Below are 19,869 nucleotides of genomic sequence, written 5' to 3'. Positions count from 1 at the left end.
AGTTTCTGCATAGTTTGGAAACATTTCTCACTGAATAAATACGAAGTTTTTCTTTTTGAAATTGTGTTATTCCTTTCGTAAATATAAATTGAATTAATTTAATCCAAATTTGAATAACTTGATAGCTAATGGCTTATGAATTTCTCGTAATACCAAAATAAGTCACTATAATTTAAAACTATTAAACATAGGTATAGGAAATGCTAATACAGATCGAAAGAATTAAATGCTCCTAAATTTTGTGAAAAAAAATTGGGGCAATTCATTTAGAAAAATTGAGTTAAAGGTATTTCAAGTTTCTCAAACGTAACCTTATAATAATTAATTATTTTTGCAATTATGATAAATGTTACATATATTGGGCTGGTGCCTAATCTTCATTCTTGTTTTTTTAATGAAAACTCTGAATTTCTCTAGGGTTTAATTAGAATTAATTGTGAAAAGATTTGAAATACATAATTGTGGTTTCGATGTAATATAATAAACCAAAATGTTAAAATGAAATAAATGTTTTTTCATAGTTTCAAATTTGAAGGTGTATTCTCTTTTCATTTTTTTTGGAATATGTGGTGGTCCTGAAATTATTCGTTTTTACTATATATTTGGTAATATCTATTAATTTTCGCATTAGACAAATTACCAAAGCTGTCGCATTTCCGCCAACCCGGGCATTAAAAACCACAAAACTCTCGCCATTTCCTAATAAACCCCGTCTAAAATCTGAAATTTAGCATCGCCGACCGGAAGAGCGGTCTCTCGCCCTCTTAATCGCATAAAACCAATCAAACTCCCATTTGAAAAGGTGCAAGTCGATGGGTCTGATCGATGTTGGCACACCCACATGAGGGATGATTGACGATGATTTTTTGGTTCTTTTGTGGAAACAAGTCAACGACCGCAGATGGACAAATAATGACCATTTCTTCGGACTCCCGTGAGCTACCGTTGCAACATTTGGTGCGGTTATGATTGAAAGATGGTCAGCTTGCATTGTTTTGCACGCGCCAACGTCATGTTGTTGAACTCGATTTTACCGAGAAAGCCCTCGAGAGGCTTCCAGAATTCGTGTCATTTCAGGTCTGGCCTCGAGAGGGGCTATTACAAGGGAAATGAACCCTCGAAACTTTGCAATTAAACGAATTAAGTAATTAGAACGATAAAAGTTTCAACTTTTTATTTTTTCCACAATTGTTAATAATAAATGCTTCAGTTAGTACAAATACAAAATCATTTTTTAAACAATTTCGTTTTTTTTATCCAACTGTTGTTCCGTGAGGAACCTGGAGACGTTTCTTGAGAAGTCTCTTCTTCATTTTTTTGTTCAGCTAATTGCGGTTGAATATCAACAACCAAGCTTTGGCGACATAAAGTCGAAACTGTGTTCATTTTTCCCGCATCCTTCCCTCTCCTCATTTTCACTTTCCTAAACTTTGAGGCAATATTTGAAAATCCAAATTTCCCTCCAAGGAGACCCTTCTGTTTGTTGGTGTTTCTGGGAAGTGACACATAACCGCCCCCGTGAATTTCAGGATCAATTTGTTTGTAAACAAGAGCATCAACATTGATCATTCCAGCACTTGCTGATTTAATTAAAGCCCCACAAGCCGACTCATAACTCGACTCGCTGTCTACACTAATCTGACTGAGCCGATTTCTCGTCGGAAATTTGATCGGTTCTTCTGATTGTGAAGGAGTAGAAGCTGGACCAGCATTCAGAAACTCCTCTTTGGCTTTCTGCAATTTCTGCAACCTTAATTCAGTCGAGAGTCTCTTCGCATCAACTTCTTCATTTCTAGCAAACGTTGCAACACTTGAAGACTTGGAAATGCAAGAAGACGCACTTTTTGGCATGGTTACTTGCCTGTGAAGAAAACTAGCACTGGCAGATTTTTGCACTGGTGAAGCTTTCTTTAATTCTTCTTGGTACCGTTCTGTTTGAGCCTTGACTCGGCGTTCGGCTATCGGCGAACGCCAAGCAACAGGGGACGCAGAACCACTACTCTTCCCCGATTTGGTACTTGGTGATTCGGAAATTTTTTGGTTGTACTTATCCATCATGATTTTGATACTTGGAGAAATGTCTTTGAGGAGTTTCCTCTGAGGAGCTGGAGACACTGACGTTGGCAGAGGTGGTAGCTGTGTCAAACTACGTTCCCTTGAAATATCTTGGTTTTTCGCTTCCGGTGGTGCTTCATCAAATTCTCGGCTAAGTCCACTTTCCACCAAAGGAGTGAATAATTTCCGAGTTGTTTTCACAAAAACTGTTACTGGGGAATCTGAGGGTTTTGTTTCTTCGTTTAAAGATGAAATATTTAAGAAGTTGGTTTGGGTCGGAACTACAACTTTCTGAATTATGCTTTCATCTACCACAACAGCGTCTTTTTCGTCACTTTGCTCTTTATTCATTGTTGTACTACTTTCAGAAACAGATCTAGTCCGGGTTAATTTTTTATGAGTGTTCTTTTGCATTTCTTCTTCTTCATCGTCGGTGTCTGTAAAATTTCGATTTTGTTGACTTTTTTGCCTGTAACGTATCCTTTTTTTGATAGCACCTTGACTCTGAGTATTACAAGTGTCTGATTTTACATACAGTCGACCCTCACTTCCTGCATTCGACTCAATGGACGTTGTTTTCTTCACTGTTTTCTTCTTCCCGTTTGAGAATTTACGTCTTGGGGCTGTTAAATCTAAAACCAAGCTTTAGGTACTACCAACACAGCTAAAATCGTACCTGAAGCAGCACAAATGTAACTGAGACGTCTTCTCAGTTCCAACATTTTACTGTTTATATCTTTAGCAGTTTCTATGATTGGGTTTAAAGACCTAGCACCACAATCTCGGAACGCTTCATAAACATTTCTGTTGTTTAACTCAATATCGAGTCGTTCGGTCTGAAAAAACTATTATTTTACACAAAAACAATTTTTTTATTACCAATTGATTAATTTCCGATGATAAGTCTTGGACGGTTTCCAAAGTGTCAACAACTTGTTTCATTTCTGACTCATCACTTGTAATACCAGCAAAGACACTCGAATTTGCTTCTTGCAAATGCAGGATCTTGTCATTGAGTCGATTTGACATGGCTTTTTGTGATTCATCAAACATCTAAAACCACTAATTAATAAAAAATTAGAATTGAAATAACTGACCTTCAGGCGAATCAAATCAGAATTAACTTTCATAGCTTGCTCACTCATTACTTCCTGAGTTCTCCTAGAAACTTTGTAAAATTTTTGAAACAATTCACCACAAACTTACTGTATTTCCAACTCGTTCTCAATGAGATTCTTCAAAATACTGAAAATTTCTTCAATCAAATTGTAATTGTTTTGGGCCTTTGCTGACTCGCTACGGCGTACTTTAGGGGCGGCACAAGTTTCACCCTCACTACAACACCCATTAAAAGAGTACTAAGAAACAAAACAATCGTACCACATGGTCTTCAATTCTTCTCTCTGATAGACCGGTTGTTGGATTCTTTGGGAGTACGTCGGCAAAGGTGCCGCTGTTTCTTCAACTATATCTTCAACTTCGACAATCAGAGCTTCCGGTTCATCTTCGATAAACTGAATAGATGAAGATTTGGACTCAGCGAGAACTTCTTTCTCCAATTCCTCCACATCGTTTAATGACAGACTTGACGGTTGGTGACTCATCAAAGGGCAAGTGATTGCGATACTATCGGCGGATTTTGACCGGACTAGAGGAGGAGTCCTGTCTGGAGTTTTGTGTTTAGGGCTTGTTTTCCGATTCAGTGAAGAGTTTAAAAGAGCAAAAGTTGAAGATTCGGGTCCAATGCCTTGTGCTTTCTCCCATTCGTACAATTTTTGGGTAAATTTCCGGGAAATTCCCTCAAATCGGTAAAACCCAGAAGGGGTATGAATCAAAACTTCCTTTTTCAAACCTCCAAGAACCGAGCTTCGCAGTTTTGACAAACTTTCTTCCCGTTCTAAAAACTTCTGTCTTTCGCGTTCCAATCGTTGTTTCTCTTTTTCGATTTTTCCCAACTCTTTTTCAAACCATTGCAATTCTTTATCGTGGGGTTCTTTGTGTTTTTTGCTGTGTTTGGGTGAGGATTCCTTCCGGTTTAATTTCGGACTTGACTTGAATTCGGTCGTGGCCCCCGATTTGATTTGTTTCCACTCTTCTAGTTTCTTCCTGAAATCTTCCGACAAGGGTGGATACTCAATAGTGGGGGAAGTTTCGCTTTTAGGGGCACTGAGTGACTTCCATCTTGGTACTTCTGATAGTTTCTTTTTTGGGCTTTCTTTTCCCGAAAGTTTCCGGATTTTTTCCCACTCCTGCAACTTTTTGCGAAACTCAGGAGGAAGATTCTCTTCACTGGTCATTTGAATGCTTCTTTTGACAGACGGTTGGGACTTGATTTTTTGCCATTCTTCCATTTTCTTCATAAAAGCCGAATCTTTGGGTTCATCAACGTAACCACAAGATGAAGAAGGGTTGGTTATTCCGGGTGAGCTTTGCTTCATTCTTTCCCACTCTGTGAGTTTTTCTTGAAATTCGAGGCTAAGTTTCTTCTGTAATTGCTTGTAATTTCTTTGAATTTCGTCTTCAACTGTGTCTTCCTTTGAGTTTTGGGGATTGTCATGTGGTGGCAAGAAGGCTTTCTTCACTCTAGTCCACTTGGAAACTTTCTTCGAGTCCTGGAAAAACAACTAAAAATATTTTTGTTTCGGTTAGGGTTGCAGGAGTAGTTACAGAATCTTCGGCAATTGCTTGTTGGTATCTGGCCACAATTTCGGGTGGAAGGTCATTCGAGACCAACCTTTTGTAGATTTTGGGCGACTTTTTATCTTCATCTTCAAAAACATTATCTTCATTGTCGCTACATAACTCAACGTCAATTTGTATGTCATCGCTGTGTGCACTCAACCTGTGCTTCTTTTTAAAACTGTTCCTCGTCTGTATAATATCTTTCATTTTTGCCCATGGTGTTTTGTGGCATTTGTGTGATTTTTGGGATCCTTCCTGAAAAATCTCTCAGCGGTTAAATGGTTTATTATTTCAGTTTTGGCTGAAACAAACCTTGGAATGTGGAATGTAATTATGTGAATGTTCATCATCTGAACTTCGAAAATCTTCGCATGGACTTCGCTGATCTAAAATTAGCAATAATGATGATACGAGTAATAAAAGTTTGAAAAGTATTATCTCTGGTATGAGTAAACATTATTAAATTTGCATAACTGTATATAAATAGTTGCATACACGACTCTATTTTCCATTATGTCTAAAATTAGATTCTGGCAGTCGAACAAATTTTTATTTTTTCCTATTTTTTCTTCCCCATGTCACTGAACGAAATTGTGTTACTTTAAAAATAAATCCTGAATGAATCTTTTCATCTTTGTTCCGGTGTAACACGATACGGGGTGTTAATTTTTGATTGTAATTCAATTTCAAACAAAAGTTGGAGTTTATTTAATTTCATCTTTGTGTCAAACTGTGTTTGGCTAACCTAATTTTGAAAATGATGGAACTAATGTTTTAATGTAAACTTAACTTATAAATAGATACTTTAAATTCAATATTTTTGAACTAGATTTCGTAACTTTTTGTCAAAATAATGTTTCGAATTAAACTGCATTTTATAAATGGGTTAAAAATAGGCTCGACTTTTTATTGTGTCGGTCCATCATGTTATAGTTTGCATCCCATTAACTAAATTTAGACATTAGGGAAATGAGCTTTAATATTTTTTTAATTCGGCCAAATTGTTGGGCTAGGGTGCAGCGTATTTAATTCTGAAATAATTTAACATTTTTATTAATTAGTTCCTGCTTTCTTTGTCTTCAATATTTTAAGATTTTACTACTTTTTGTAAATTAATATGCAGCTGTTTTACTAATTAACTAGTGACCTGTCTGTCTATACCTATGTCAATAAATAAAAAATAGAATGTTTCTTTAAAAATCAATAACCGTCTCGTAAAAAACTAAGATTTTTAAGATTAAAAAAAAAACTTTTTGTTGTTCTATTTAAAATATGTATTACTCTACTCTTAGTTGTTTTTCAGTTTAAAAATCTGTTTTTCCTGATTTCTTTTTTACACCTAGACGTGTTTGACTTGACTGAATCAAATTAAATAGAAAAACCCAAGTCAGTTGACTAGTGTAAGATAGATTTTTTTTAAATACATACTGTCATGTCTAATTCAATACTACAATACTTAATAACAAACATGTTTCGATACAAAATTAAAGGATTACCTAAGAACAAAATGAAAAATTACTTTTTAAAAATGATACATACAAAAAAGTCATAAGTAGATAATTTCTATAATATTTCTCCGTTACTAAACTGGTACGGAAGGAAAAATAATTTTCTTATTCGTCAATTTTATTTGCATTAAACGCCAAAAACAAAAAAAAGAACTTTTAGTGTTTTTTATTTGGTTCAGAATTGTATTTTTGATAATTTTGGATTTTTATAGTTCACAGAATAAAATTTTTGACTTCAGAGCTTGTTTGAACTAAATAGTTTAGAAGTAAACATACTAATAAAAGTCCCTGATCCTCCGAGGTGAGTAGGGCGCAAGGGGGGTCTCAACCACCAAACAAGTAGGTACCGTTTTATGTGTGTTACAAAAAAATGTTATGTATAAAATTAAAACTAAAATTTCCTACAGAACGATGTTTTTATCTCTTTTTATCTCTTTTTGAGAGTTTGCTAATTAGTCTAAAAAACGATTAATGAATTAACTTGAGGATGTGGGTAGTAAAAATCGTAAGCATTGTGATTGGGCCGTTTCAAGTCGGCCGTTACGTTAATATTAAAAACCAATCACTTTACATTTCTGGATTCATTCAAAAATTTAATGGTACGATATGATTGGTCGGCTTGAGGTCGGCCATTATTATAAAGTATGTAACCATGGAGAAACCAATCACCTTAGACTTTTATAGTTTAATTCATAAAGGTAGCGACATTTGTTAATTCAGATTCAAATTTAGATAATTAATTTTTTATGGTAAGATTATGATTGTGTTTTGAAACTTACGTGTGTGTCGGTGCCTTATAACGCTAGCTTTAGTATCTTAGTACTTGTGTTGTGTTGTAAAATGTTTGTCTTACGTTGTCTTAGTTTGTGAGATAATAAAACCCTAATAGCATTATTCATCCTATGTGCTCATAAACACAATATGAATGGGCGACGAAGACAGTGAAATAAAAATTTTCGTCGAATTTGAACATTTTTATGCAAGTAGTGGAACATAACCTCACAGCAGTCACAGCGATCTCACATTCAAGGGATAGTAGGGACACATGTAAGGTAGGTAAAGACTACGAAACATGTGTTCAATTAAAGATACAGAACTATTTTATATCCAAATTTACTGCCTGACACCTTCCTTTCTGGGCGCTTTTTCTGTAAACTTATAGGTAATTTAAACACTAACTGACAAGGTGGGACAAACAAATTGTTCATTAATTAAAGAGTACGATATTTGCCACCACATATCCTGACAACTATGTGAGATACAAAAAACTTGAAATTTTTTCGAGATACAGGTTGAGTCATATATAATAAAGACCCTAACCGATATTCAGACGCAACCCAAAATACATTCTCAGATACCACTATTGTGTTTGTAATTTTTCAAAGATATAAACAGATACCTGTGATAGTTTTGACGATTTTTATGACTTGGAATCCTACGGTGTACTTTTGACATTACAGATTCAGCTACAACATTTTGTGGCATTCCCCATTTGTCAAGATCATGTCAGTTTCTTCGTCGTTTGAGTACATTTTGAATTCAATGGAAAAAAAGTCGGATTTTTGACACTGTCAAATTTACCTAATGACATATCAACATTACTTTGATTTGAATTTAATAAACTAAATTGTTCAAAGGCAAAAAAAGCAGAGTTGTGAGAATGTATTTTGGGTTGCGTCTAAAAATCGGTCAGGGTCTTTATTATAAGTGACTCAGCCTGTATAAGCAAAAAATCATAACACGGCACTTTATGGTTGTCTCCTTGAGCCCTGCTCATCTCGGTGGATCAGGGACTTATGTTAAGTTTACTTCCTAACTAACCCAAAACTGTTCTGAAGTCAAAAATTTTGTTCCGGAGCATTTATTCTAGTATACCTCTTTTTTTGAAGCGTTTATTGACTGAAATATTATGGTTGTTTTTCTTCGTTAAAAAATCTTAGTTATTTGTCAAAGTCTAAAATGAATATCGGGTGTTTTTTCGACCCACGAAGTGTTCTTTTAATTTTTTGATAATATTTCAAAACAGAAAATCAAGTTGTTTCTTTAAACGGGAATTACCAAGTCAAAATTTTTGGATGAAAATAACCATCACTTTTTCCTATGATCACAAATTTTGTTTGTTTTTTGTTTTTCTCAAGTTTTGTTGTTTTTATTAGTAGTTCCTATATTTTTCTAACATAGGAACTCTAGATTTTATGTGACCAAAATTTTGACTTTTATGGATTTTGTGTTCACTTTTCCGCAAAATAATAAGTTCCTTCTTGTCAAAATTTTAATGTAAAAATATGTGTATACGAAAAGAGTTAAGATTCAGCTTTAATTTCAAAGTCCCTTTGTCAAATATGGTGCAGACACACTTATTTGGTTTCTTTTTTCTTCTTCATGACTATTTTGTCACTTTATTATTAACAACTAGAGCATATTTAGAAAACCTGATGCAGTAAAAACTGCCTTAAAATTTTAAATTCGGCTTTCACACTTTTCTACATAAGTTTCTTAAAACTACATATTAGCGGTACTAAATTTATTTCATATTTTGTGTTTTGGTCTCAAAATTTTTAGACACTTTTTCTAACAAAATAAATTAAAACCTGGAAATCTCAATATAAAGTATATTTCATTGAAATTGGCATAATAGGCGGCTATGGAATTTCGTATTTAAGTTTGTAGACCTGTGTATGTCCCTGATATAACAGCTGATGGGGTTTTTGTTTTTCTTTGATCACTTACCTACATGGTTTACTTAACTGACATGACTGACATTTGTATTCGTTTTTTCACTGTTTTCGTTGGTTGTTCGTTATTCCTACTATTTTTTCAAATTATAATTAAAAGTAGTTCTCTTCAGAACCCCAGATTTAAAGTACACGCTAAGGTATGTTTGAAAACATAATCAATTTCTTTTTGTTCCTTCTTTTGTTGTTAATGGAATCAAATATACCAATTTGAATTAAGCCAAATTATTTTATCCACGGCAAAACACGATTTTTCAGGCTTCAGTACGCGAAGCTTCATTTTGTACAGATTTCTTTTTTTCACTCCGATCGCAACAACTTTACCATTGTTTAAAAATTCACAATTTTGTCCTACATTTTTAATGACAAAATCCAAACCCCTTTTGGCTGCAACTTTCACGGAAAATAAATTGTGTTTCATCTCCGGTGTGAATAAAACGTCTTTTAAAATTCCTGAAAGCCACTTATTATCAACGAAAGTCTGTATTTTCTACAAAGCAAATAGTGTATGTTTTTGGTGTCAAAACTACATCTACAAAGGGATGAAACTTTTTATGGAGAAAAACTCTCTCTGAAAACCTTTGAAAGAGGGTTCTTGAAAAATAAAATTTTAACTATCTTCACCTCACTTTTTTTAGTGACAAATTTAGTTCCTTAATATGTAAAGCCTTTTTCACATTTAAAGCGCAGTTTACACAATCATGGCCTACTGTTATGCCAATTTAAATGAAATGGATTATAGCTACTCAAAAGTCTAGAAAATATTTTGTTACGGCGGATGCACTCCGGATGAGCCTTTAGGTCATCAAAGACAAAAAACATGAGAAAATATACACCTTTAACTTATTTATTTCAAATTGTTATTATCGTATCAACAATAAATTACTCCCTAGGATTTAGGGATATTCATGAATAGGTTGCCATAGATTTGGTTAGGTTGGTTTTTAGTGACAAACAAAAGATATCGTAACTAGTGTCAAAAATTTAGGTTAAAGTCACCTGTCAGTTTGTATAGATAACTCAATTGATAGTTGACAGCAGGCTGACAGAAAACGTCAACCGTCAACAACAAGGGGTAACCAACACTAGGCATTCAAAATTACTTCTGAAAATTCTAGTTACAAACAACATAAAAAACGTAATTTTCCTAAAAATTCAAATCCTAGGTGGTAATTTCTTGTTGACAAATCTTTAATTGTACTCGAACGTCCCAGATACATGATTCGTCGCCCTACCTTGTTTTTTCAAAAATATCCATTATAACGGTTTTTGATTTTTTTCCAAAAAAAGTAAAAAAAAAAAATACGTTGGCAAGTTTTCAAATAGTATTTTATAGACAAATTATTTTTCTAATTTTAAATAATGCCAATAGTTAAAGAGAAAATAGAAAATAGAAATATAAATTCCGTGGCATCTGTCGTTTTAGAAACAAACTAAAACGGGTTCCTCTTTAATCTAAAGTTTTACTACGAGTAAATGCGCTAGTGGTGCCAACATTAATTTAGCATCACTTTATTATTACACAAAATTTGATGGAAAAGCTTTGTTTGCTTTCCGTTTTGATTTTCTCACCATGTCTATGGAAATCCTCCGTGGAGGAAGCCGTGGAGAGACTCGCCGGCGTGCTCACTTCCGCCGCACCCGAGTCCACCGGACTATGTCCATGGTCATCACACGACGGCACCCTCAGATACCTCGCCACCTCCACCGGCGCCATCCCCCCAATCCCACTATCCTGCGACTTGGCATCACTCACATTGGGGGCGGCTTTCTCCCACTTAAACGCCGCCTTCACTTTCGTCCATTTCGACACTTTCGCCGGCTTTGCCCTACTGTCCACACACGTCGATGCCCTCCTATCACTCCTCACTTCCGGCTCCAGACCCGTCACCGTCACCGAGCCGCTCCTGTTCCTCCCTTTCCTCGAAATCGACTGTCTTAGTCTCGAAGGGGCGGAAATCTTCTGCTTGGGACTCTTCGTCTCCGAGAGGATCGACTCTAGGATGGTTTCGGCGAAAGCGGTGTCTTTGTCCAACTCGGGGCAGTCGTCGCGGACGTCCAACTCCTTGCGCATCTTCTCCAAGTTGTTCAGGTGCTCTAGGTCGCGGATACGGCGGTGGAGACGCGCGTTTTGCTCACGGAGTTCCAGCATTTGCTCCATGAGCTTGTAGAGTTTCTCCAGGTGGTCGAAAGCGTCTTCGGTCACCATGATGGGGGCGAAAGTGGACGTGGAGCGGGAGTATAAATTGGCTTTTTGGAGGCTGTCAAGGTAGGCCAAGAAGTCATCTCTTTCCGATTCTTTCTCAGTGGGGTCGGGCGGGGGTGTGGGGAGCTTCGTCTTGTCGTACTTTCGACGAGACCTAAACAAATGAGAAAAATAAAAATAAATAATTTTTGGCTTAAAAAAATAAATATTAGGAGTAATTTTAGTTACTTGTGTATTTCTTTAAAAATTAGATTTAGAGCAATATAAGAGACATTTTCTAAAATTTCTATAAATTTTTAGAATTTGTGTACAGTGTTTTATATGAATGTGGGTAGCAGCAAAGAACTGTAAACGGAAGCGTTAGTGACGATATTCTTTACATTGTATTTAAAGTGTTTTATAAATAAGTGTAGTAAAGCATATTTGTTTGATTCATATTTTAACAATTACAAATTCCCCGTAAGTCTCACTTTTTTCTTAATTTTGATTTAAGAAAAGCATTTTTAAATGTTTTTTATGTATAAAAATATGTAAAGATAACAATTATTACATGAATTACGAATTTCTAGCCATTTTTGAGAATATCTGAAGAAAATAAGTTGGAAAGTAGTATATTTACACAAAAAAAGTCGTTCAACATTTTTCACTAGGATAAACTATTCAAGATAAGTAATGCTTATTTTCGAATTGTAGATACACATTATGTTTTCTATTTATATTAAATTTTTATTAAATTTAAATTAAAAAATAATGAAATAAAACTCTTACAAGTCACTGTTAATTTGGTTTTTTCCATCATAGAAACATTTCTATGAAAATCTTTGTGCTTTATTGATGAATAACGAAAAATAAAAATCAATGATAGGCAACTTTTGAATAATGAAACAATATTTTTACTTTTCTTAACCGTTTTCAGTTGAGAAAGTTACTAAATCTTTAACTGTGAAGAAAATTGAAAAGTCTAGAGAAAGTATGTAATTAATTAATGTAATAATTAAATAATAAAAATGATAAAGATTAAAAAAAGTATAGTACTCCTATTAAAATGGTGAGAAATGTCCATTTCCATTGAGATGAATTACTCTATTGGCCTTCGGCTCTTACCGTAAAATTCATTTTCGTGGAAATAGCCAACTTTCTCACTCGTTGAATAATTTACTATTATTGAGAAATTGATATTTTTTCAACTGAAAAGGCATTATAAATTATTTATATATGAAAAATATAAATATCTGCATGTATTTTGAATTTTAAATATGTACACTTGAGTGCAAAAAAAACGCAAATTGTCAAAAACAAAATTGTAATTTTTCATAGTGTGAAAAAGGTTGCTCCCAAAAAGGTTAGAAAACTATCAAAAGAAATGTCTTATATGGTGGTCTTGCCATGCAGTGTCATCATAGTCAGTGTTAAAAACGAAATGGAAAAACTTGATAGAAGTTTGGAAGACGCCTGACAATTATGAAATTGTGAATTGTGACAAAGACAACGTCAAAAACCTGGCAATTTACATGATAAAACAAATCAATTTGCGTCTTTTTTGCACTCAAATGTATGTAAAATGATTTCTAAATTTTCCAACAACCAAGAAAATTTTTAAGAACGGGTAGAAATATCCTCTGTATAGCTTTACTGTACCAAGAAAAAAGGACGGGAAAATGTATTTTCTTGGAGTTTTCTGGAATACAAGAAAACTAACCAAGAAATTTAATTATTTCAATTGTTGGATCAAGAAAAGAATAAAATATTCGATAAAAGTTGGATAATTATACAAAATTGCTTGAATTTGGTTTTTTATTATTTTTTTTTCATTTGTTGCATAGAGTAGATTTTAAACTGAGCTCCTGAAAATTTAGTAAGAGTTTTGTTGTTTTCTTATCATTGCTAGTATATTTTTTAATAAAGCGTACCGCTTAAAAGCTTCAGAAAACGATCGAAGCGAGTAGATCATTTGATACTATACTAGCATCATCATTATAACTCAGAAACTTTTAAAAATGAATAAAAAAAACGTGGGGTACTAATTTATTAACATTCTATTTAAAGCCAAAAATACGTTAACATTATTTGGAAGCTTTCCCATAAAAACGGTGTTATAGCTAATGTAGCTTGAAATTAGAAACGCTTAAAGTGTGTATTTATGAATAATCTAACTACCTATTTCCTCAAAATTTGTAAATTTTAAAAATTCATAAAAATTTGTTGAAAAAATTTGCAATTTTGGGAGCCAGTACTTAAAGTAGAAAAAAACATTAACAAGTTTTGTAGTACAAGAAAACTAGTATTTTACAATTACAATTTTCCACTTATCCGCTATTTTCTTTTTGATTTCGAGGGTAAAGTGAAAAAAAGTAATAGTGTTGATGGGTAAATCCTTTTAGTACCTTTTGCGAGGTAAAGTCGTTGGTGGAATGTTATCACTCATGTTCACTCACAATCACTTTGATTTCGCTGGGAGCTACATGATCGGACGCGTTTTCGGCGTCTGGACGCTCGAGACTGACCCGCGACGCTAGACGTCGCTCCTCGCCGGGGATATACTTAGCATTGGCACACGGTACTATCTTTATGCATCTGAAGTGTGCTCAACATCCGTTGATGTTTGTTTACGTCATTGGGGTCGATGCGGTGCTTGTTTTTTGATGACAAATCAAATAATCCAAGGGTTGAATCGGAGTTTGTAAATATTTGCTCGGATTTGATTGAGACGTTTCTTTCGTTGAAAGTCGGTGCTATTTTGGTAATGGCATTGAGACACGAGTTTTATGTTTAGGAAAAATGGTGCGTTTTGTTTTATTACATCCTTTCCAGTTGCTTAAAAACTCGAGTCAATTAAATTTTATCGCGATTGGAAAAATACTCAATTGGAAGAAACGAACCATTTTGTGACTCTTTTGAACTTGAGAAATATTCAAAAAATCTCATTTTTCGATAATAAAACTTTGATGAATCATACCGACTATAGTACGTGTCGTGTCTAAAGCTCCAGCCATCTGTTTTACATTTAGCATCGGTTGTTTATTTGCTTTGCATAGTTTAAAATTTGTCGGTGTAAAATATGGAATTTGTATTTTATTATTGATAGATGACGTAGATCCGAGAATAAAATTTATAGGGAAAAGAGGTCTTTTTCGCGGTTTAGGTTTGCTGTCATCACGTGTCTTTTCATACATACTAAATCTGAAAACATACACACATGCCTTGCTGTAAAATATCACTTTGGTTTGTGAAGAATATGATTTATTGAAACCGTAAAATTGCGAGTTTATTGAGATAAATGGACTGGTATCTTTTTGTAAAGAAATAAAAAAAATATTTTTTTTTGTTCCAAATAATCAAACACTTTTGGAGGTCACCAGAAGTCAGGTCAGGTCAAAAGATGGGAAAATTTAAGAAAAATTATGACATAACTCGTAATAAACAACGTGAACGCCGACTTTTCATATTTTCAATGGGTGCATAAACAAAAAATTGGTGTAACTTGCAGGACTTGAGAACAATTACGCAAAAAAAAACGATTTCTTCTTCCTTATGTTTGCTGAATTTATTGTTTTTAATATTTAGAAAATTTAATAACAATATACTTTTTTGTATAGTACAAAAGAAAAAATCAATAAATAACATGCAATAAAAAATGTAAAGAAAATAGTACATGTTCAAAGTTGCAAAATGTTTCAAGTTGTTGAATTTTGAAAAATAATATACATAAAATAAAAAAAAATTGGATATAATTAAAAATATTACTTTTTTTGAAAATTTGCATGAATGTTCGTAACCCTAGTGCTGAATACAGTTTTGGGGGATATCAACATTTCATTAACGCAATTAATTTGAGATAAGTAAAATTAGGGTATGTAAAAGCTAAATAAATGGTCTCAAAAATGGGTCATTATTGGTTTTTGATTTTTTACATTTTGAAAAATATCATTTTTTTTTATTTTTTTGAATATATCTTTTCAAATTTAACACACAAATCTGTAGAAAAAGGTGAAAAAATTGCTTTTTTCATTTTGATGAAGATTACTCAATGTTCAGAAATAATTATTTTTTTAAATTCTTTTGTAAAACTTTAATCAATCGTTGTAAGTTATTTTATTTTAAATAATCATAGGAACATCTTGCAGAAAAAAAAATGGAAAAACAAAATGGGATAACGCAAACGATAAATTTGATCCATTTTCTTGAAGGGAAAAATAGAAAAATATCTTTGAGATTAAAAGTGGTTTTAAAGAATGCGATGTTACTAAAAAAAGTATAGAATTCCAAATATTATTAAGAATTATTACTATTATTTTTTTACCTTAAGCAAAGGTAATTTCAACGGTGCATCTGCCCCGATGCACCCATATAGTCGGCGCCCATGATATGCAATGTGTCTTTGATATACTTTATATTTCAGTATTGGTATTATTAAATTAAATACTTAGCAACATCTACTTTGATTTTTATTAAAAAAAGGTCAAATATTACTTAAAAACTTAACGGAATAAAGGAAGTAAAAGTCTGCCTCACATTTTTACTATTATTTACAAAATATAAAAAATACATATTTTTTAATAGATAGCAGTAGGTTGAGAAGAAAGAAATGTCATCACTCCACCAACGGCCTTTTCCTCATGTCGGGAATGAAACACGCCAACACCGACGTCCCTGAAACAAATCCGAGTCTTATTTTGACTTTTTAATTGTGTTTTCATGTAAGAGGATATAATTCTGGGTTAAAGAGGACGCGAATGAAATTCTTCAAGTTATTCTTGAAACCTCATAGTACCACCCATCTCTTAGCATTGCAGCAGCACGTGCAACGCTCCATTAAAAATAGAATTTTCTTTGAAACTCCCAACGATTCGATCGGAATTTTCTCAATACAAGAACTCACCAAGTATGAAAGCTGCGAAAAGTAAGTGAAAGTTGTGGCGTGACATGTCCAGGAAGGTGTACAAGAAACAGGATGTCACATGGGCGTAAAAATAGGTTACACCTAAAGCGGTACCCCTAAAAGAATTTTTGTAAAAAAAAAAATAATTATCAAAAATTTTAACCTGACAGCCGTTGGAAAATTTTCGACAACGACCACAAAAAGAGTCGATTCGACTAAAGTCAGTCCAATGGTGAAAAAAGACGAACATATTGCCAACATTGGGACGTTGTCGATGTACCCCAATACAGCACTCGTAAAAGAGCACAGAGTCAGTCCTGCAACTAAAAAAATTGTGCGATTTTAGGTCAGGTCAGGTCAGATAATTAAAAGATCGAATCTCGTTTTTTATGGACTTGCAAACATCTGGCCTCCGGCCAGAAAAATAATATTTTTGTTTATTTTTCTCCGTGTTGCTATGCTTGATTAACAGACATCGGTCGTGGGTTGAATCACATTTCTATTATCATTTCTCGCACTTGAAATTCAGATAAAATCGATTATGACCTATCAAAAGGCCGTTTAAATAAAAAGACTTGGTTTTATAGGTTTTTAGACTTTCTAGATGTTGCGCATCTGGTAATCACCAGTTTACAAACTACAAATTTAATTTTGCTTCAAGTTTTCGTTTTAATAGGGCGAGAGATTCTAAAATTAGTTTAAAACTTTCTTTTACTAAATTAAAAATAAAAGGTTACTACGCCGATAGTTCACGTTCGAATTTCCAGAATCGTTTATTTTACGAGCTAAATATAAAAGCTCGAAAACATACAAGAATTATACAGTGTTGTGTACTTACAAATCGGAAATTTACGTCCGAATCGATCGATTATGCACAGCAACATTATTTGCCCGAAGAGCATATTTATAGAAATTAGGAGGAAGTTTTCATATTCTCGTTCTACCAAGGACACGGAACAATTGCCGTGGAAAATAAGATTGAGATGAATAAAATTTCCACCTGTAACTGTTTCCATTTTTCTGTCTACAATCTGTGCCAGATAAATAATTGTGCCGGGTAATCTAAAAAAACAAAAAAACAAAGTTTAAACTTGAATAATTAGGATTAGATGTTGTTGTACCCAAATAAAGTTGGCAGTTTGGTTATAGTTATGACTAGGGCTACTTTGATGAAAGGTCTTCTCAACATTATTCTCAACATTCGAAGCATTACTTTAACCATAACGTTCATTTGTTGGATCATGCCTACGGGCTCTGGGTCAATGTTTATGTTGTAGTCTGATATCAAGTCCACCAGTTGTTGCGACTGGACCTTAACATAAAAATTTCGAAAAATTACTCTTAAAATCGACTAATAATGAACTGTCTAGCATTTTCCAAAAATTGTCAAAATAATCTCTAACACATTCAAAAATTAGTAAAACACTTTCTGATAATATTTATTTCAATAACTGACTTCGAGACAATATTTTTAATGTTTGTACCATTGTACTAAATTGTGATACATTTTGATGAACTTAAAAAAGTAAAGAGTTAAATTTGTTCACTTCTGAAATGGATCCAAGTCAGGCTACATACGTTGTCGATAACTCTACTATTATAATAAATGTGTAAAAATTGACTTTGATGTTGACATTGACACTAATTTTGTTTTTCAACAAATTAAAACCTGAATTTTTACATTACACATTTACACAAGTTTCACGTCTGGTTACAACTAAGTAATTACCATTAAAAATAATTACTTGCTGTCTTAACAAAAGTCAGATTATTTTCAAAATATGTCTAAAATTTGATAAAATGTTCGAAAAATAAACATGTCTTTGATTTTTTAATAGGAAATGATCAGCAACTACAATAATATTGTGACATTTTTTTTTGAAAATTATGATAACATCTTGGTTAAATACTGTTTCAAATCTTCTATGTTAGTAGATACAAAAAATCTGCTAGAGATTCTCCCCCCTGTCCATAAGAAATTGTCAAATAAGTAGATATTTGACATTTTCAAAATTTTGTTTAATTTGAGTCAAAATTGTTAATAATGAATTTCAACATCAGTACCTATATTAAAATTTAGAAAATTTTATTTTGAGCATTGCTAAGCTCAAATTGTTATGTTTTGACATTTCGATAAATTATATTCAATTTTTAATTATCAAAATTGTCAGTTTTTTATAAATCATTGTAAAATCGTTATATGTATTCTTAAATAAAAGATTATTGATAGCGCATTTCTAATTGTGCAAAACGTTGTTCCTGTAATAGTCAAACTGTAAATTTTCTTACATCAAAAGTTTCGCTATATTTCGACTTATTGATGGCATAAAACTGTTTCAAAATCAGCGTTGCTGTGATGATCCTCCTTTTGAACAATAAAAAACGAGGACTCATTTCCAAAAGGGCCGAAGTACAACCCATTGTAATACACAATCCACCTCCGATTGCAAAAATGATCCTCCAAGAAGTTAATCTCATGTCCATACCCTGGTGCTCAGTAATATCAGAATTGAAGGCTCCAAAATAGTATAGAAAAACTGAAATTTCATTGTGGATTGTGTTAAATTACGTGACTAGTTTACCTGCTGTGGAGAAACAACCAATTGTCCAAAAAATATCCGGTAGAATGATGTAAAAACCTCTTTTCTCGACTGGTAAAATCTCAGCCAAATAAATTTTGACGGAAGCGATGTTTGCTTGGAGTCTAAAAAGAGTCAAATTTATTTAAATTATTTATAAAATAGTTTCGTTAATGATAAAATTAAATTCTTCACCCAGAACCTAAGAAAAATACTGCCAGATACAGGGTGTACATATTATGCGAAAATGCAGAAATGAAGCAACTTCCAAATATGATGATTAGACTTTTTGATATCATGCATCTTTTTCCAGTGTTATCAGAAATACTACACAGGAGGAATCCACCCACAGCTTTTCCTTGAATCAATTTATGACTTTGCAACTTTTTTGGAGAAATTTTACCAAAATTAAAGCACACATAGATTGATATAATGTCATCCTTGGTCAAAACCGTATCACATGCAGATAACGGCAGTGCAAAGTGCAAACACAAAAACACAAAGCCGTTGGTGAATAAATTTGCCGAAGCAAATCCAACTAAAAATTTATAATAAAGCCCCCATCCTGAAAACCCCGTTGAAAATCAATTCAATTTGTATTAAATCTCACCTGTCTTCTGCAAAGCGTCTTCGAAATGCAGCAAACGCGGAACCACAGGGCGAACTTGAGACATTTGAGTTAATTAAAATTTGACAGTTTATGGTGTCAAATAAGCAAAAGCAATTCGATCGTTGGCAGATTAAAAATGAGCTAATTTGTTGTTTTTGACAAAGAATCGCGGATATGCGGTAGGTTAAAGGAACAGTCGTAGAAATCAACAGGCACAGCTGCATCGCTTTATAAAACAATAGGCAAATCTTCTCGATTCTTTTATTTTGAATTCGGCACGAATTTCAGACTTCACGTGAGTTCTTTGATGCGAATACAAGCGATTTTTGTGGGACTGGGGCGCGACTCCCTAGGGGGCTAGGTCTAATAATGGATTCACTTTTGAGTCTATCTCAGGAGGGTCAACAAAAACGATTTAACTATAATATTAAAGGTTATTATCGAAATCACAACACATTAACATATAAAACAAACTTTTAATAAAGTTAAAAAAATATCCTAGGACATGTTTAACCAAAAAACAAGCGAAATTAATAATCACATTAGTCATGATAAAATAAAATTTTGTGAAAAATAATGTTACTGAAAATGATGTAGGTAAAAACTATAAAATGT

At 33.3% G+C, this 19,869-nt stretch overlaps 3 protein-coding genes across 5 annotated transcripts in view; 1 reads left to right on the top strand and 2 right to left on the bottom strand.

The window, feature by feature from the left end:
* Nucleotides 1–1,159: 1,159 nt before the first annotated feature.
* LOC123010292 lies at nucleotides 1,160–13,694 on the bottom strand. 3 transcript variants are annotated; one of them, XM_044407061.1, is made up of 11 exons: nucleotides 13,571–13,694; nucleotides 10,553–11,340; nucleotides 5,050–5,123; nucleotides 4,723–4,992; nucleotides 3,436–4,667; nucleotides 3,262–3,390; nucleotides 3,153–3,216; nucleotides 2,935–3,108; nucleotides 2,732–2,891; nucleotides 2,391–2,687; nucleotides 1,160–2,336 (listed from the first exon to the last, which is right to left on the bottom strand). In XM_044407061.1, exons 1-11 carry the CDS (start codon nucleotides 13,609–13,611, stop codon nucleotides 1,228–1,230), a joined length of 4,338 nt encoding a protein of 1,445 aa, XP_044262996.1. In that variant the 5' UTR covers nucleotides 13,612–13,694; the 3' UTR covers nucleotides 1,160–1,227. The 3 variants fall into 3 exon arrangements, with proteins under 3 accessions (XP_044262996.1, XP_044262997.1, XP_044262994.1); XM_044407062.1 differs by having other exon boundaries at nucleotides 1,160–2,492; nucleotides 2,553–2,687; XM_044407059.1 differs by having other exon boundaries at nucleotides 1,160–2,687.
* Nucleotides 6,954–19,869, top strand: part of LOC123010295 (adult-specific cuticular protein ACP-20-like) — a 61,057-nt gene continuing 48,141 nt past the window's right edge. Inside the window, exon 1 of the mRNA XM_044407065.1 lies at nucleotides 6,954–7,297. Within this exon, the coding sequence (XP_044263000.1) occupies nucleotides 7,223–7,297 (75 nt within the window). The 5' untranslated portion in view covers nucleotides 6,954–7,222. The remainder of the gene's footprint in view (nucleotides 7,298–19,869) is intronic.
* LOC123010293 (probable polyol transporter 4) lies at nucleotides 15,695–19,340 on the bottom strand. Its single transcript, XM_044407063.1, has 10 exons — nucleotides 19,255–19,340; nucleotides 19,048–19,209; nucleotides 18,840–19,002; nucleotides 18,648–18,769; nucleotides 18,355–18,602; nucleotides 17,187–17,377; nucleotides 16,904–17,127; nucleotides 16,229–16,388; nucleotides 16,066–16,181; nucleotides 15,695–15,836 (listed from the first exon to the last, which is right to left on the bottom strand). The coding sequence occupies exons 1-10, from the start codon at nucleotides 19,316–19,318 to the stop codon at nucleotides 15,778–15,780; spliced, it is 1,509 nt and encodes a 502-aa protein (XP_044262998.1). The 5' UTR covers nucleotides 19,319–19,340; the 3' UTR covers nucleotides 15,695–15,777.

Source organism: Tribolium madens, unplaced genomic scaffold (genome assembly GCF_015345945.1).
Source record: "Tribolium madens isolate multiple individuals breed KSU strain unplaced genomic scaffold, Tmad_KSU_1.1 Scaffold_7;HRSCAF=85;Tcas5.2_LG10, whole genome shotgun sequence".
NCBI classification, from domain to species: domain Eukaryota; kingdom Metazoa; phylum Arthropoda; class Insecta; order Coleoptera; family Tenebrionidae; genus Tribolium; species Tribolium madens.
Note: the sequence above shows the minus strand (reverse complement) of the source record. Positions and strands in the feature narration are given on the sequence as shown.

What these genes read in the sequence shown, in the direction of transcription:
- LOC123010293 (XM_044407063.1), bottom strand. Translation starts at nt 19,318, where the DNA reads ATGTCTCAAGTTCGCCCTGTGGTTCCGCGTTTGCTGCATTTCGAAGAC. An exon ending in AAACTGCCAACTTTATTTGG is followed by an intron (nt 17,128 to 17,186) that starts GTACAACAACAT and finishes TTGTTTTTTTAG; the next exon opens with ATTACCCGGCACAATTATTT. An exon ending in TTTCGCAGCTTTCATACTTG is followed by an intron (nt 15,837 to 16,065) that starts GTGAGTTCTTGT and finishes GATTTGTTTCAG; the next exon opens with GGACGTCGGTGTTGGCGTGT.
- LOC123010292 (XM_044407059.1), bottom strand. Translation starts at nt 13,611, where the DNA reads ATGAGTGATAACATTCCACCAACGACTTTACCTCGCAAAAG. An exon ending in ACGACTTTACCTCGCAAAAG is followed by an intron (nt 11,341 to 13,570) that starts GTACTAAAAGGA and finishes TCATTTGTTTAG; the next exon opens with GTCTCGTCGAAAGTACGACA. An exon ending in GAAGAATTGAAGACCATGTG is followed by an intron (nt 3,391 to 3,435) that starts GTACGATTGTTT and finishes TGGGTGTTGTAG; the next exon opens with TGAGGGTGAAACTTGTGCCG.